Source organism: Rhinoderma darwinii, chromosome 1, assembly GCF_050947455.1.
Source record: "Rhinoderma darwinii isolate aRhiDar2 chromosome 1, aRhiDar2.hap1, whole genome shotgun sequence".
Classification (NCBI taxonomy): domain Eukaryota; kingdom Metazoa; phylum Chordata; class Amphibia; order Anura; family Rhinodermatidae; genus Rhinoderma; species Rhinoderma darwinii.
In genome coordinates, this window is record NC_134687.1 from 573,258,505 (window position 1) to 573,275,413 (window position 16,909).

At 42.4% G+C, this 16,909-nt stretch overlaps 1 protein-coding gene across 2 annotated transcripts in view; it reads right to left on the reverse strand.

Moving 5' to 3' along the window:
* Window positions 1–16,909, reverse strand: part of IPO11 (importin 11) — a 511,812-nt gene that overhangs the window by 480,493 nt on the left and 14,410 nt on the right. For both annotated transcript variants that reach the window (XM_075839216.1, XM_075839226.1), the window contains exon 2: window positions 9,379–9,523. In XM_075839216.1, the coding sequence (XP_075695331.1) occupies window positions 9,379–9,516 (138 nt within the window). In that variant the 5' untranslated portion in view covers window positions 9,517–9,523. The remainder of the gene's footprint in view (window positions 1–9,378; window positions 9,524–16,909) is intronic.

Sequence of the window (16,909 nt, forward strand, 5' to 3'; positions counted from 1 at the left end):
ACGATTACCACATTTCAATACAAATGATATGATAATTTTCACCTATTTGTGTAATAAATGGGAAGGATTTTTACCACAAAAAATATTGCTATAAAGACACGATCGCAGTCAAAGTAAAAATCCTTCCAATTTAACAAAACTGCTGCTGCTTGTTAAAAAAAAAATGCTGCCTACAATATACAGGAGACCATCGGGGCACCGCAGCAGTCACAAACAGTCTCGCAGCATCGGCAATCACTCCTGCAGCAAATGAGAAAGCTCCTTACTCACGAATAGCTGTGGGTAAGGAGCTTTCTCATTGGCTTCCCTGAACAGGCACTGCACGCAAGCATAGCACCACGGCGCTCTTCTCCCTCTTCGGTAAGTCCTGTGCTGAAGAGGGAGAGGAGTGCCTGTGCTTTAGGATTCCGCTTTCAAGCATAGAGATTAGATGGTTTTTAAAGCGTGAAATTACCTGTATTACTGGGACCTCTGGTGTGAACATAGCCTTACAGAACCCAGCAGGGGGGAGAAGAGGAGTTTATACACAGCAGAGCAATGCCTGTAATAGATAGGGAGGAAAAAAACCCAAGCCAGAGTGTGCAGGGGAGAATTCCATGATGTACTCTATCACAGTGTAGATAGGGAGTAGAGCGCACACAGCAGAATCTGCAGGGGTTGGTGAGAGATCGCACATACAGGCAGCATTAGAGTCTGCACAGTTGAGAGATTATACAGGGGTTGTAGAAGGGGAAAACAGTACAGGAATAAAGCTGTGCCGATCCTGGATACATAGAAATCACAACTAGCATGTATTAGGGTGGATTCACATATGGCAGATATTGTTGCAGAGATTGCTGCAACTGCAAATCCATTCCATTCATCTGAATGGAACTTGCAGAAATCCTCATGCTTGCTGCAGAAACAAGCTCATTCAAATAAATGGAATTGAATTTCAGTTGCAGAAAATTCTGCACCAAAATCTGCCGCATGTGAATCCACGCTTACATGGAGAGACACGCCGATATTAGAACAAGCTGAAACAAGGAGCAGGTTATAAACGACATATCGGGGACTGAGAATTAGTGAAGGAATGAACATAGCAGCCTAAAATTTAGTGTAACTTTCTTAACTTCAGGTAACTGCTAACAAATGTAAAAAACTATTTTATCCTAGTCAAAGATGCCTGTAACCTTGATCTCTTTGACGACCCATGAAGGATATATCGGTCACGAGCGGGTGCTAGTTTCTGCTCTGTGATGGATATATGCATTATCTGGATTTCGTGTGTACTTCCACTGGACCCACGAAAATCAGTGGCAGGAGCACTGTGACAGTTTGTTTGTTTACATATGTTTGTGGAATTCACTATTCTTCTAAATAAATAAAAAAATTATATTAGCAGGTGCGTATAAACTTATTTATGTAGATCCTTAGGATATATCAATGTATGATCATTGGGTTTTCATCTCATTCAAGTGAGCGGGGCTGAGCTGCGGTACCCGGGTACAGACACACTTGTATGGAGTCACCGTGGCGGGTACTGCAGTGAAGGGGCCGCAGAAAGCACCACTGCCCCTTTGTTCTGCTGATTGTTGGGGTCCCAGGGACCAGATCCCCAAAAAATCATATATCAATAGCCTATTCGAATGTTGTATGAATAAAGTTTGAGAGAATATTTACATAAGCAGTGATCTAATATTACAGTGAATGGTCCATAGCCATTGATGTGAAGTGCTTGCAGACTAAACTCAAAACTAAAAATTGAAACAGAATAAAATAAAATGTGTGCTGTATATATTTAAAAAAAAAAAAAAAAAAAGAACAATCGGGAGCCAGGAGTACAGAATGCATAAAAACAGCAAGAAAACATACAAAATGCCACTTGGACATAGATAGAGTGTGACAATGCAGCTGACAGCAGAAGAAAGACCTGTCAGCTCAAAATAAGATAAATGAACCAAATGCGGCTCACTGAAAGTCAAGTGAGAGGCGGAAATCTCAGCGGATCAGGCTGACAAAAAGAAACGCATAGGAGATGCAAAATCCAAAAACAGGAGTCTTTATTAACCCATTTAGTGTAACAGGAAAAGACCTGTCATGTCGTGGGTATTAGCTTGTGACAGCGGAAGAGCCATTAGAAAGATGGATTAATAAAAAGATAGATCGTAGCACTACACAACTTTTTTTTTGCATCATCCAAACTCCAACTCTTTCCGAGACCACACATTATTGTACCAAACATATTAAAGGAGGGGTTCCCAACTACTGTCTATTCCAGCTTAGCGACATTATAAAGGGAAACTGCACTACTGCATAACGCCACGGTATATTATCAGAATTGTCCCTGCTTGTAAAGGAAGCTCGGTGACTGAAGTGATTGCAGGGCTGACATGAAAAACTTTACTGAAAGTGTTTTTTTGAGACAAACCCGCCGACTGCCTGCACGTAACCACTGTAGCCAACACCGGCCTCTGCGTTGATGCGGGTAGGTGGCACGGCATCACTGCAGGACAGCAGACGTGGATTTACCAGGTGCGCAATGTTTCCCCACCTTTAGCAAATTTTCAAAAATCCCTTTAAATCACCAGTGACATATTTGCTAAGTATTCCGTGTCTGTGATATTTCTAGTGTTCATTCCCTGCTGCCCAGTAGTACATATCTAGGGTGGACATATTACTGTATATTTTAGAAGCCAATTCGACCACTCAATAGTCAGAAAATTAGAACTTCCGAAGGTATTAACAGTGTACAACCCAAAAAGTTTAGTGCTAGCCAGAGCTGTAAAGCTCCTTAATGCAAAATGCTCCTTAAGCCCAAATGCAAAATCTGTAGAGGTTGCCCACTAACCATGTACCATTTCTAATACCAGTGTCTTCTTACATAGCAGAGGGGCCTTTGGGCCCCATCGGGCAACCCAGCCCAGTTGCGATTGCTACCTCGGCACTAGGGCTGGGCAAATAATTGAAAAATAAATCAGTGTTGAATACAATGGTAGAGCAGGGGACCGTAAGGTCTCTGCTCTACCGTTCAGTATGTATCGCCAGACGCGAGGCAGCAACGTTATCGCTCTTCTCCGCTCCGTGCTGCACAGAACAGAGGAGCAGAGTGATCTCCTCCACTAGTCATCGGAACGGGTTAGGCGAGTATGTATATTATTTTTATCAGGCACTATTAGGGGCAGCTATGGGGGCATTATACAGCGTGGAGGCAGCTATGTGGGACTTTATACTGTATGGGGTGCACCTATAGGGACATTATACTGCATGGAATTCAGGTATGGGGGCATTATACTGGGGGGGCAGTTATAGGGCATTTTACTGTGTTGTGGGCAGTTATGGGGGCATTATACTGTGTGGAGGGCAGTTATGGGGCATTATACTGTGTGGAGGGCAGTTATGGGGGCATTATACTGTGTGGAGGGCAATTATGGGGGCATTATACTGTGTGTGGAGCAGTTATGGGGTCATTATACTGTGGGGAGGGCAGTTATGGGGCATTATACGGTGTGGATGGCAGTTATGGGGGCATTATACTGTGTGGAGGGCAGTTATGGGGGGCATTATACTGTGTGGAGGGCAGTTATGGGGGGCATTATACTGTGTGGAGGGCAAATATGGGGGGCATTATACTGTGTGGAGGTCAACTATAGGGTATGATAATGCGTGCGGGCAGCTATGGGGCATTATACTCTGTGGGGAGCACTATTAGGGCAATATACTGTGTGGGGCAGTGTCAGGGGGTATATTATATACAGTAGTATACACCAGGGTCAGGGAATAATTATTAATTCAATGGCGAAGCATGCAAATATACGGTGTGACATGCAAAAAGGGGTGTGGTCTAAATAATCGTTTATTAATCATAATCGAGGTTGCTTGTTCAATTAATCGTGATTTTAATTTAGGTAATAAATTGCCTAGCCCTACTCTGCACTCCCCTGTATCTACGCACCTGGCGCTAAGACACAATTTTTCAGTAGTGTATACAAAATCAGTTTAATGGTGCTAGAATGACCTTAAATGTATTGATGGCATATCCACAAGTTATACAATAAATGTTTGACAGATGGGTGTTCCACCTCTGGGACCCCCACCTATAATGACCCCCGTTCTGCCGTTCATGGGTCTCTCCATTCCAGTCTAAGGGAGCCATGGTAATAGTTGAGCAAAGCTTGCTCAGCTGGTTCTGTAAAGCCCATAAATTTGAATGTCAGCCTCCTCTCCATTCAATCTCCGTCTGGATGTGGAGGAATCACCATTTTCACAATAGGTAGTAGGACACCCACCTATTAGACATATATGGCATATTATGTGTATATCTACGGTGGGAAACCAGCGTTGTGTCGCTATATCCTGGGAGCCATACGTTTTATCTTTTTCTACCAATAAAGGCTTATTCACACAAATGGGTATCAAACCAGCTGTGAAAAAGGAAGAATTATGCATTACCGATAATTCGGTTTTCATGAGTTCACCATGAGTACCAACACCGGAGAGATTGCCCTATAGGATCATGAACACACAGTGGTTAAAAGCCCTCTCCCCCTTGCTGCCCCCTGTTTTTTCCAACTCATATAAGGTTACCAGGGAATTGATAGAATTATAAACCTTAAAAAAAGAATGTACTAAAAGGGAGGGAAATAAACGGTGCTGTCATGGTGAACTCATGAAAACCGAATTCAGTAAGGAATAATTCTACCTTTACATATCGTCACGGTCACAGCACCAACACCGAAGAGGTGCCAAATCAAAAAAGAAATTAGGGAGGGACAACAGCCTGTAGAACTTTGCATCCAAAAGCTAGATCTGAATATGAATCTATATCTAATTTGTAATGTTAAAGAAGGTATGTGGGTTCTTCCACGTAGCTGCTCTACAAATCTGCTCTCGTGACGCAGAGGACTTCTGAGCCCATGAGACCGTGACTTCTCTAGTGAAATGAGCTTGGAGAGCCTCTGGAGGATCCTTCCCTAAATTTTTATAGGCCTCACAATTTTTAGCCAACATGCTATAGTGCCTTTAGAGGCTTTTCTGCCCCTGCTGGCTCCTTGGAATAGTAAAAATAAATTTACATCCTTTCCTCAATGTTTAGTTAACTGAAGGTAAAACAAAATCATACGTCTAACGTCCAGAGTATGGAATTCTTCATCCCTACTTGACTTTGGATTGTTGCAAAATGAGGGCAAAATTATATCTTGTGATCTGTGAAAATCTGTAACTACCTTGGGAAGGAAGGCTAGATCTATTTTCAGAGTAAACCGGTCTTCTGAGAAAAGGGTTCTTGGGTAGCTCACCCACTCTCCCAGCCGAGGTGATGGATACCAAAAAAGCGGTTTTTAAGGTGACAAACCTAATAGAAGAGTCCGAAAGGGGTTCAAACAGACTTTTGGATAGGGCCGATAGAACCAGATTTAAATCCCAAGGAGGCGTTTCCTAATTCTGGGTTTTAACCTGGACATTGCTCTGCAAAATCTTTTTATCCATGAATGACAGGCTAACTGGGTATCAAACATGGATAACTGTACTTTAAAGAGTGTTGCCTTTTTCAAATCCAGCCTGGAGGAAATCCAGAATTTGTGGAATATTTGGGTTCAGTGGATCCGGTTGGTTTGGACCGCACCATCAATTCTTTTGATTTTCAATGTCATATTTTTCCTTGAGGCAAGGAGAGTATTAATGACTCTTGAAGATCAGCCCTTTGTTACTAGGACTGTCCTTTCAGCTTCCAGGCTGTCACATGCAGATTTTGTAGGTTAGGGTGAAACCGGGGAGATGAAGATGACAAAGATCCGCCTTCTGAATTTTTTGGAAGACCCTTGGTATCAATGGTAGAGGTAGGAAGGCATATGCCAGCTGGAAGTTCCAATTTTGCGCTAGGGCAACTACTGCTGATGCTTTGTCTCTTGGATTTAGCGAGAAAACTTTTTTTACTTTGTTGTTCTTGCTGAAGGCAAATAGATCCACTTCCGGAAGGCCCCATCTGCTGGTCAGAGTATGGAAGTATGGATTTAACGACCACTCCGGCTTAAGAAATCTGCTATCTGGTTTTCTTTCAAAGGACTCTTCACTCGGCCCATTTAAAAATTTTCTCCGCTAGAAATTGAAGGAGTTTGTGCTTTGTCCCCCTTCATGTCTTAACCCGTTAGTGACCGCCAATACGCCTTTTTTACGGCGGCCACTAACGGGCTTTATTCTGATGCATATGACTTTTTACAGCACTGCATCAGGATAAAGTAAACAGAGCAGGGAGCCGTCAAATCTCCCTGCTCTCAACTGCCAGAGGTAGCTGAGGGCTGGGAGCGTCCCTGCTCTGCCGTGTGAGATCGATATTAGTATCGATCTCACCTGTTTAACCCCTCAGATGCGGTGCGCAATAGCAAGCACCGCAACAGAGTAGTTTTGGAGAGAGGGACGGAGCTCCCTCTCTCTCCCACCGACACCCGGCGATACGATCGCCGAGTGTCTGTGTCTCCAATGGCAGCCAGGGGCCTAATAAAGGCCCCCAGGTCTGCCTGGAGCGAATGCCTGCTATATCAGCAGATGACCTAGCAGATGCCTGTCCGTTTTAAATGGACAGGCAGTAATACACTGCAATACAAAAGTATTGCAGTGTATTATAATAGCGATCGGAGAATCGCATATTAAAGTCCCCTAGTGGGACTAGTAAAAAAGTAAAAAAAAAACTTTAAGAAAGTTAATTTTAAAAAAAAATGTGAAAAAAAAATGTGAAAAAAAAATGAAAAACCCAGCTGTTCCCCTTACAAAATGCTTTACTATTAAAAAAACAAACTAAAGTAAAAAAGTTACACATATTTGGTATTGCCGCGTCCGTAACGACCCCGACTATAAATCTATTACATTATTTAAAAAGCACGGTGAACGCCGTAAAAAATGTAATAAAAAACTATGGAAAAATTGCTGTTTTCTGTCAATCCTGACTTAAAAAAAATGTGATAAAAAGTGATCAAAAAGTCGCATCTACTCCAAAATGGTACCAATAAAAACTACAAAGTCTTCCCGCAAAAAAAAAGCCCTCATACAACCGCATCGGCAAAAATATAAAAACGTTACGGCTCATCAAATATGGAGACACATAAACAAATAATTTTGAAAAAAAAGCGTTTTTACTGTGTAAAAGTAGTAAAACATACAAAAACTATACAAATTTGGTATTGTTGCAATCGTAACAACCCGCTGAATAAAGTTATTGTGTTATTTATATCACACGGTAAACGGCATAGATTTAAGACGCGAAAAAGAGTGGCGAAATTTCAGGTTTTTTTCTATTCCCTCCCAAAAAAAAGTTAATAAAAGTTAATCAATAAATAATATGTCCCCGAAAATGGTGCTATTAAAAAATACAACTTGTCCCGCAAAAAACAAGACCTTATACAGCTATGTCGACGCAAAAATAAAAAGGTTATAGCTCTTTGAATGAGACGATGGAAAAACTTAAAAAATGGCTTGGTCATTAAGGTTTGAATTGTCTCGGTATATCATTATGGGAGGTCCCTGAAGAAGATCTTGGGAGGCTATGAGGGAATCCCAGATTGCTCTTAGCTCTTTGTAGTTGGAGAACTTTTTTAGATTTTCTGACCATTTTCCTTGGTAATGCCGTGGATGTTTTAAATGTTGAAATAAAGAAGCAAAGATTTTATACATTGACGTGGATTTGTATCACTGGAATTTCTCACTCTAACCTTCCTCCTACTCTCATAGTGTCATTGCTGTTTATTGTGATGGACTGAGCTAAAGAGGGGGTACTAAGTCAAAATTGATGATTGTACTTCCTGCTCCTGATGTACGATCTCAGCCGTGCAGATGCTACACAGTGGTTTCTTGCAGTCAGGCGTGAGTGTTTTGGCGCATATTGCGCATTTTAAAGACCGGGACTTAGGTTTGGCGGAAGGAGTCTTGCTGCCTCCAAGGGGTTTACTCAATAAACCAGGGATAACCAAGGGCTTCACATAATCAGGGTGCTGGGGAACCTAGCCATCAGAGGTAGACATCTTGACCCAGCTTAGTGAAACGTCAGTCCTTAAATACCTGAGGTATTGATGACGTCACCGCGTCCGCCACCGGGAACCGCCCCCTCCATAAGCCATGTTTCTGTTAAACCAGGTGCCGAAACTAGCGTTTCAGGCCACATTGACGTCCAATGATGATGTCAATGACGCTTCCGACATTCACCCGGCATCACTGGAAGTGAAGTTAGACGCCTGTGATGCGCCCAGCGTTCACATGGCACCACCGGAAGTGACGCCAGGCTCCCTGTAAACGGTAGAGGGGGAGAAAGACCGCAGCATGCCTCCACCACTGCATCTCAGGGAGACTACAGAGGGTGATCGGAGAAAGCCACGGTGACCTCTGATCCTAGTGGCACACCAGGATGCAACGTATAACCCCTCTGGAGCGCAGTTGCCGTCCTATCTCCAATCCCGCAGAATCAAAGGGAGAAGCGGTATCCTGAAGGAGGAAAGGAATAATGGATCGTCCCTCACCGCTGAGGTGTAAATTCGTAGAACATACAGGTACCTCGGGTTACCCCTGACCTTACAGAAACAGGGGCCAGGAAGGGGAGGGGGCATTTAACCTCTGCGTGTTCCTGTTCCTATAGGTTCAAGGGGCAATCTCTGCGGTATTTGTGCTGTCATGGTGACAATATGTAAATGGCCTTTTTTCATGGCCGATTTGAATCCGTGCGGGATCCGATTTCACCGATCCCTCAGACTTGAGTCTATTGATGGATCTGTGAAAACGGGCAAAAATAGGACATGTCCTACTTTTTCACGGGCCGTTCACACAAATGAGTTGTAGCCTTGGTACCATTTTGTGGTACTTAGAAAATGATTGACTTATTTTTATAAGATACATTTTGGGGGGTGTGCAAAAAAGCAGAAAATCTGCCAGCGTTTTTTACGCCATGCAGTATGCTGGTCAGTAGGATTGCGGAAGCACCCAAAATGTATTATTATTTTTAAGGTGAACAATTTTTTAAAACAATAAAATAATTTTTCCATTTTTTCTTTGTCCCGCTAGAGGTCTTGAAGCAGCCAGTCTATGATCCCTTGTATAATGCTTTTGAATAGTTAGTATTTTGAAGCATTATTGCTCGTCCGCGTATTAATGACAGGTAAACTATTACACCGTGCCTATGAAGTGAGGAAATCTGCATGCAAACAAGAATCCACTAGATATCCATGAATATTTCTTCATGCAACTATGGCGTGAGGACATAGTGGATTCCGTTAACATTTTGGACTAATGTGACTAATGGGGTCTTGTCACCTAAGGAGGATACTATTTTTAGGTACTAGGTGTGAGTATAGTATACATATAACCCATGGCTTATAATCTTGCCACTGTAACCAGAAAAAGTATATTAGTAGCACCTACCAAGAGGACAGTGTAGAAGCCAGGCTGAGTCTCCCACTGCTTGAGTTGCTCCTCAGCCGGCTTTAGCACTGTTGAATCCTGGCTGCTCGCCTGTGTCAGGACCTGTAGCACAACGCTGCTGGCACTGTTCAGATCCATAAGGAACCTGCAAAAGAAAATGTATAGGATAAAATGAATAAAGGTCCCAACGCCAGCAGTGGTGAACATAAGATATGTGTAAATATTACTAAGCCAAAACTTTAAAATCACAGCAATCCTAGCTGCTGCATTCAGAATATTTCCAGAATGGGTTGGTCCAAAACTGGAAAACCCTTTACTGTGAAAATATTTAAAGCGTATCTAACTTTTCAAAGTAAGCTTTCATATGTGTTTACATGAGTAATAACACCATTTCTGGCCATTATATGACTTGTATTCTGCATCATTTAGCAGTTTTTCCCTCTGCAGGCTCTCTCTCTAATTCTCAGTTTTCTCTGAACTAGTGGGTGGAGCCGAACTGCCATCAAGACTTCTATACTAAGCACAGAGAAGAATCCTGCTTAAAAGTGGACCACTGGGCGCAGGACTGTTTTAGCACTTCGGTGATGATCTCTATGCAGAAGTTTCATAAATTAACCCCCCCCCCCCCCCGACTGGAGCGCTGAGGGTTAATATTGTCTTTTTCCCCAGTCATCAGGCTACACCGAGGGTTGTGAGTATCTGGGCTATACTGTAGGGTCCTATAGCATTGTCTCACGCTCTGCTGTGCAACCCTCCTGCCTGCTTCTATATCCCCTTCCTCCCATCCTCCGTGCTGCCCAGGCAATCCGCTCAGCTGGCGTGCAGCTGCTATGCCTCGTCAGTACTGGGCTCAGAATAAGCGGGCGCTGTGCTCCTCCCTCCCTTCTAGCCTGGCCGCCAGGGAACTCCATATCCCTGACAGCAAGAACCTTACAGAGTGTTCAGTGGTGCTACAGTGAGCCACACACCTCTTAATATAGCTGCTGGTAGGAGAACGGGCAGAGAGGGGAGAAAACATAGGACACATACACAGGGGAAGACACACAGCAATGCCACCCAAAGGAAACAAACACAGTTGAAAGCAGTGCCGCCACCAGGGGGCCGCTAAGGTGCACTGTTTGCACTAAAGTTAAATCGGCGCTGACTGGGCGTGCCTGCAGTCATCAAAGAACTGCTAGAAAGAACAGGAAGACAGTATTAGGACAAGTACTTAAAGAGGCTCTGTCACCACATTATAAGTGCCCTGTCTCCTACATAATGTGATCGGCGCTGTAATGTAGATAACAACAGTGTTTTTTATTTAGAAAAACGATTAATTTTGACCAAGTTATGACCCATGTTAGATTTATGCGAATGACTTTCTTAATAGACAACTGGGCGTGTTTTTACTTTTTGACCAAGTGGGCGTTGTGAAGAGAAGTGTATGAGGCTGACCAATCAGTGTCATACACTTCTCTCCATTCATGTTCTTAGCACATAGTGATCTTGCGAGATCACGATGTGCTGTCACTTGCTCGCACATTAATGTTACTGAAGTGTGTTGAGAGTGAATAGACATCGCTTCCAGCCAGGACGGGATGTCTATTCACAATCCCGACACTTCGGTAACGTTTATGTGTGACTTAATCACACAGCACAGCATGATCTCGCAAGATCACGCTGTAAATGACAGCTCAGCGTGATCTCGATGTGCTGTTCTGTAAGTCCCACACAAACGTTACCTAAGTGTCGGGATTGTGAATAGACATCGCATCCTGGCAGGAAGCGATGTCTATTCACTCTCAAGACACTTCAGTAAAGTTAATGTGTGAGGCCCCATGCACACGACCGTGCCCGCAATCACAGCCCGCGATTTCGGGCACGGCCGGCCGCTGACTGACAGCCGCATTTTCGGGCCGTGCTCCCATACAAAGTATGGGAGCACGGCCCGCAAAATGCGAAAGAACGGACATGTTCCATAATTCCCGGAACATTTCCACGGCACTGACACCCTTCCGTAGTGCTACGGAAAGGTGTCAGTGTTCAATGAAAGTGAATGGCTCCGTTTTTGCTGTCGTCGTGTGCATGGGGCCTGAGTAACTGACAGCACATCGTGATCTCGCAAGATCGCTTTGTGCTGAGAACATGAATGGAGAGAAGTGTATGATGCTGATTGGTCAGCGTCATACACTTCCCTCCACAACGCCCACTTGGTCAAAAAGTAAAAACATGCCCAGTTGTCTAATAAGAAAGTCATAGCATAAATCTAAAATAGGTCATAACTTGATCAAAATTGATCGCTTTTTCTAAACAAAAAACACTGCTGTTATCTACATTATGTAGGAGGTAGGGCATTTATAATGTGGTGACAGAGCCTCTTTAAAGAGGATTTGTCACTAGTTTAGTAATGCCCAATCTCCTAAACGAATCTAGTAGGCACTGATAATGCTAGTAAAAATGCTGTCCCAAAACGTTTATTATTTTAAGTTATGAGCTTTTTCTAAATATGCAAATGAGCCTATTCTTGACAAATGGGCATCAACAGCAGCGATTCTCCTGAGGTGGAGCTCCCTCACAGCCTCTGACTCTGTCTTATCATCATGAAGCTGCTTCACACAGTATGAGGGACTGAGGATGGAGGGAAGGGGGGTTACTTCAAATAGCCATATCTCGGCCTGTGGACTGCCTAGAGCAGTGCTTATGGTGGCATATGTAAGATGAGATTCTAGTCTTTCCTATGACACCAGTTCTAGCTGTGAAACAACTGGAGATATCACCAGTTGAAAACACAGTCGGGAATGGAAAATGAATACGATATGATCACACTGTGTGGCTGGGCAGGGAAGGGGGAAGAAGCTGTATGACGATTGGACAGCATCATACAGGAAACATTACACCACCCAGAGTGAAAAGAAAGAGTTACCTCCCATTTGGAAAATATAGCCAAATTAGCATATTTAGAAAAATGCTCATAACTTTGCAAATAATAAATGTTTGACAACAAATCACACTGTAGTTATCAGTATCATAACGCCTATTAGATTAGTTAGCAGATTGGGTATTAATAAATTAGTGACAGATCTTCTTTAAACATGACACTGACATAGGATGCCACCTTTTGCCACAAGTGAGTTTGTGAAATTTCTGATTTGAGAAATCTGAAGTGGTAGCGTCTAAGAGTACGAATAACTCAACGAGTCACAAAGTGGTAGGCCATGCAAACTTACAGAGCGGGACCGCGGAGTGCTAAAGCATGTGGTGCGTAAAAAATGGCCTATTATGTGTTATATCACTCACTTCAGAATACAGAACTGCCTCTGGGAGTGACATCAGCACAAGAACTGTGTGCCGGGAGCTTCATTAACCCTTAAGGACACAGCCTGTTTTGGCCTTGTGGACACAGCCGATTTTTGCACATCTGATATGTGTTACTTTATGTGGTAATAACTCCAGAATGCTTTTGCCTATCCAAGCGATTCAGAGACTGTTTTCTCGTGACATGTTGTACTTTATGATACTGAAAAAATGTTGACGTTAAACTCAATATTTATTTGTCAAAAACACCAAAATTTAGAGAAAATTAGCAAAAATCTGCATTTTTCTAAATTGTAATGTATTTGCTTGTAAAACAGATTGTAATACCACACAAAATATTTACTAGTTAACATTTCCTATATGTCTACTTTATGTTTGCATCGTTTTTTGAACGTGCTTTTATTTTTCTAGGACATTACAAGGCTTAGAACTTTAGCTGCAATTTCTCGCATTTTCAAGAAAATTTCAAAAGGCTATTTTTTCAGGGACCAGTTCAGTTCTGAAGTGGCTTTGAGGGCCTTATATATTAGAAAGTCCCCATAAAACACCCCATTTTAAAAACTGCACACCTCAAAGTATTCAAAACAGCATTCAGAAATTATTTTAACCCTTTAGGCATTTCACAGGAAATAAAGCAAAGTAGAGGTGAAATTTACAAATTTCAATTTTTTTTAACGAAATTCATTTGTAATAAAAAAAATTCTGTAACACAGAAGGTTTTACCAGAGAAACACAACTCAATATTTATTGCCCAGATTCTGCAGTTTTTAGAAATATCCAACATGTGGCCCTAGTGCGGTAATGGACTGAAGCACCGGCCTCAGAAGCAAAGGAGCACCTCATGGATTTTGGGGCCTCCTTTTTTTAGGAACATATTTTAGGCACCATGTCAGGTTTGAGGAGGTCTTGTGGTGCCAAAACAGTGGAAACCCCCCAAAAGTGACCCCATTTTGGAAACTACACCCCTCAAGGAATTTTTCAAGAGGTATAGTTAGCATTTTTAGCCCACAGGTTTTTTGCTAAATTTATTGGAACTGGTCTGTGAAAATTAAAATCTACTTTTTTTCTGAAAAAACATACGATGTTTTAGTTTTTACAAGAAATAAAGGACAAAAAGCCCCCCAACATTAGTAAAGCAATGTCTCCCGATTACGGCAATACCACATATGTGGTAATAAACTGCTGTTTGGACCCACGGCAGGGCTCAGAAGGGAACGAGGGCTATTTGGATTTTGGAGCGCAGATTTTGCTGGAATAGTTTTCGGTGCCATGTCGTGTTTGCTAAGCCCTGGAGGGACTAAAACAGTGGAAACTCCCCAAAAGTGACCCCATTTTGGAAACTACACCCCTCAAGGAATTTTTCTAGGGGTATAGTTAGCATTTTGACCCTACACGGTTTTTGCTGAATTTATGGGAATTATGCCGTGAAATTGAAAATCTAATTTTTTTTCTAATAAAATGTAGTTTTAGCTCAGATTTTTTCATTTTTACAACAGATAAAGGACCTAAAACACCCCAATATTTGTAAAGCAAATTCTTCTGAGCACAGCAATACCCCATATGTGGTAATAAACTGCTGTTTGGACACATGGCGGAAGTTAGAAAGGACGGAGCGCCATTTGACTTTTGGAGCTCAAGTTTTGCTGGAATGGTTTGCAGCCCCATGTCAAATTTGCAAAGCCACTGAGGGGCCAAAATAGTGCAAACCCGGCAAAAGTGACCCCATTTGGGAAACTATACCCCTCGTGGAATTTATCTAGCGGTATAGTGAGCATTTTGACCCCACAGTTTTTTTGCTGAATTATTGGGATTATGCGGTGAAAATGAAAATCTACATTCTTTCCACTAAAATGTTGAATTGTTTTCATTTTCACAAGGAATAAAGGAGAAAAAGCGCCCCAACAATTGTAAAGCAATTTCTCCCGAGTCCGGCTAAACCCCATATGTGGTTATAAACTGCTGCTTGGATACACCGCAGTGCTCAGAATGGCAGGAGTGCTACTTGGCATGTAGATTTTGGTTGATTTTTTTTGGCCGCCATGTCGCATTTGCAGAGCCCCTGAAGTACCCGTACAGTAGAAACCCCTGAGAAGTGACTCCATTTTGGAAACTTTACCCCTCAGGGTAATCATCTAGGGGTGTACTGAGCATTTTGATCCCACAGGTGTTTCATAGATTGTATTAGAATGAGGCAGTGAAAATGAAAAATTATTTTTTTTCCCAAAAATATGTAGTTTTGCACCCATTTTTTTCCCCCACAAGGGGTAATAGGAGAAAAAACAACACATAATTTGTCACCCAATTTCTCCCGAGTACGGCAATACGCCATGTGTGGCCCAAAACTGCTGTTTGGGCACATGGCAGAGCTCAAAATGGAAGGAGTGCCATGTGGCTTTTAGAGCACAGATTTTGCTGGACTGGTGTAGGGGCGCCATGTCGCATTTGCAGAGCGCTCTTAGGTACCAGAGTAGAGTGTAAAACCCTGAGAAGTGACCCCATTTTGTAAACTACACCCCTCAAGGCATTTATCATTTGCCTGGACATATGACAGGGCTTAGGAGTGAAAGGCGCATGTGAGGCCTATTTTCGTGATTTTCGCAGCATTAGCCCACAATGGCAGGGCTCTGGGGTCAAATAGTAAAACAAACCCCCAAGTAGTGACCCCCATTTTGGAAACTGCACCCTTGAAGGCATTTTGACAACACAGGGTTTTTTTTTTCTATTAGAAATGAATGCTCAGTGGATGGTGCAAAGTGAAAATTGCTAATTTCCACAGGTATGCGCCATTTTAGTGCACAATATTTTGTGCCCAGTTCATGCCACTGAAGACAAATACATCAAACTGTTAAGCGGGTTCTCCCGGGTATGGCGATGCCATATATGTGGACGTACACTGCTGCGTGGGCACGCTGCAGGGCTCAGAAGGCGCCATTTGACTTTTGGAGCGTGGATTTTGCTCGCTAGTTGTTCTGTTTGGGGTATTACTGGTATTTCAGTTTATTATGTGGGGGTACATGTAATCTGTGCGGAGAACATCAGGGTATAATAAAAGGGTATAATAATTGGGTAAATAAATAATAATTCATAGATATGTGGCCGGTGTCACACTGATAAATGGTGTCCGATCTTATCCGCTTTTGGACACTCTGCACATTTTGCATCGCCATAATCTGAGAGCCAGAACTTCTTTATTTTTTCTCCACCGGAGCTGTGTGAGGGCTTATTTGTTGCGGGACAATCTGTAGATTTCATTGGTATCATTTTGGGGTACATGCAATTTTTTTATCACTTTGTATTTCATTTTTTTGGCAAGCAAGGTGACCAAAAACCTGCAATTCTGATGTTTTTCATTTTATTTATTTTTACGGCGTTCGCCATGCGCTATTAATGACAATTTTACTTTATTCTGCGGGTCGGTACGATTACGGCGATACCATATGTATATAGTTTCTCTTATGTTTTGCAGCGTCTGCACGATAAAATCACTTTTGTTTCAAATAATTTATTTTTGGTGTCACCATATTCTGAGCGATAACGTTTTTATTTTTCCGTCAAAAAAGCGGTGGGAGGGCTTGTTTTTTGTGGGACGGGCTGCAGTTTTTAATGGTATAATTTTGGGGTACATGCAACTTTTAGATCCTTTTTTTTAATTCCGTTTTGCGAGGGGTAGCGACTAACAAACAGCGATTCTGGAATAGTATTTTATTTAATTTTTTTACGGTGTTCACCGTGTGGGTAAAATAGCGTGATATTTTTATAGTTTGGGTCGTTACGGACGCGGGGATACCACATATGTGTCGTTTTTTTATCTTTTTTGTTTCTTTTATTATAGGAAAAAAGGCTGTTGTAGTGTTTTTTAACAAGAAATTAATTTTTTAAAATTTTTTACAACATTTTTATTAACTTGTTTTAACTTTTTTTTGGTCCCACTAGGGAACTTGAAGATCGCTATTCTAATACACTGCACTACCTACATAGTGCAGTGTTTTAGAGCTGTCAGCTATTCACTGACAGCAAGCCTGTTAGGCTTCGCCTCCCGGCGGGGCCTAATAGGCTTCCGTACTAGGAAGCGATTGTTAGGCTACGGTTGCCATAGCAACCATCGGAACACCCGCGGGTGCCGATGGTTGTCATTAGCAACCATAGGGTACGATCTAATCACTTAGATGCAGCCAAAGCTGCATCTAAGGGGTTAATCGGCCGGATCGGAGCCTAGCTCCGGTCCTGGCTGTTAGGG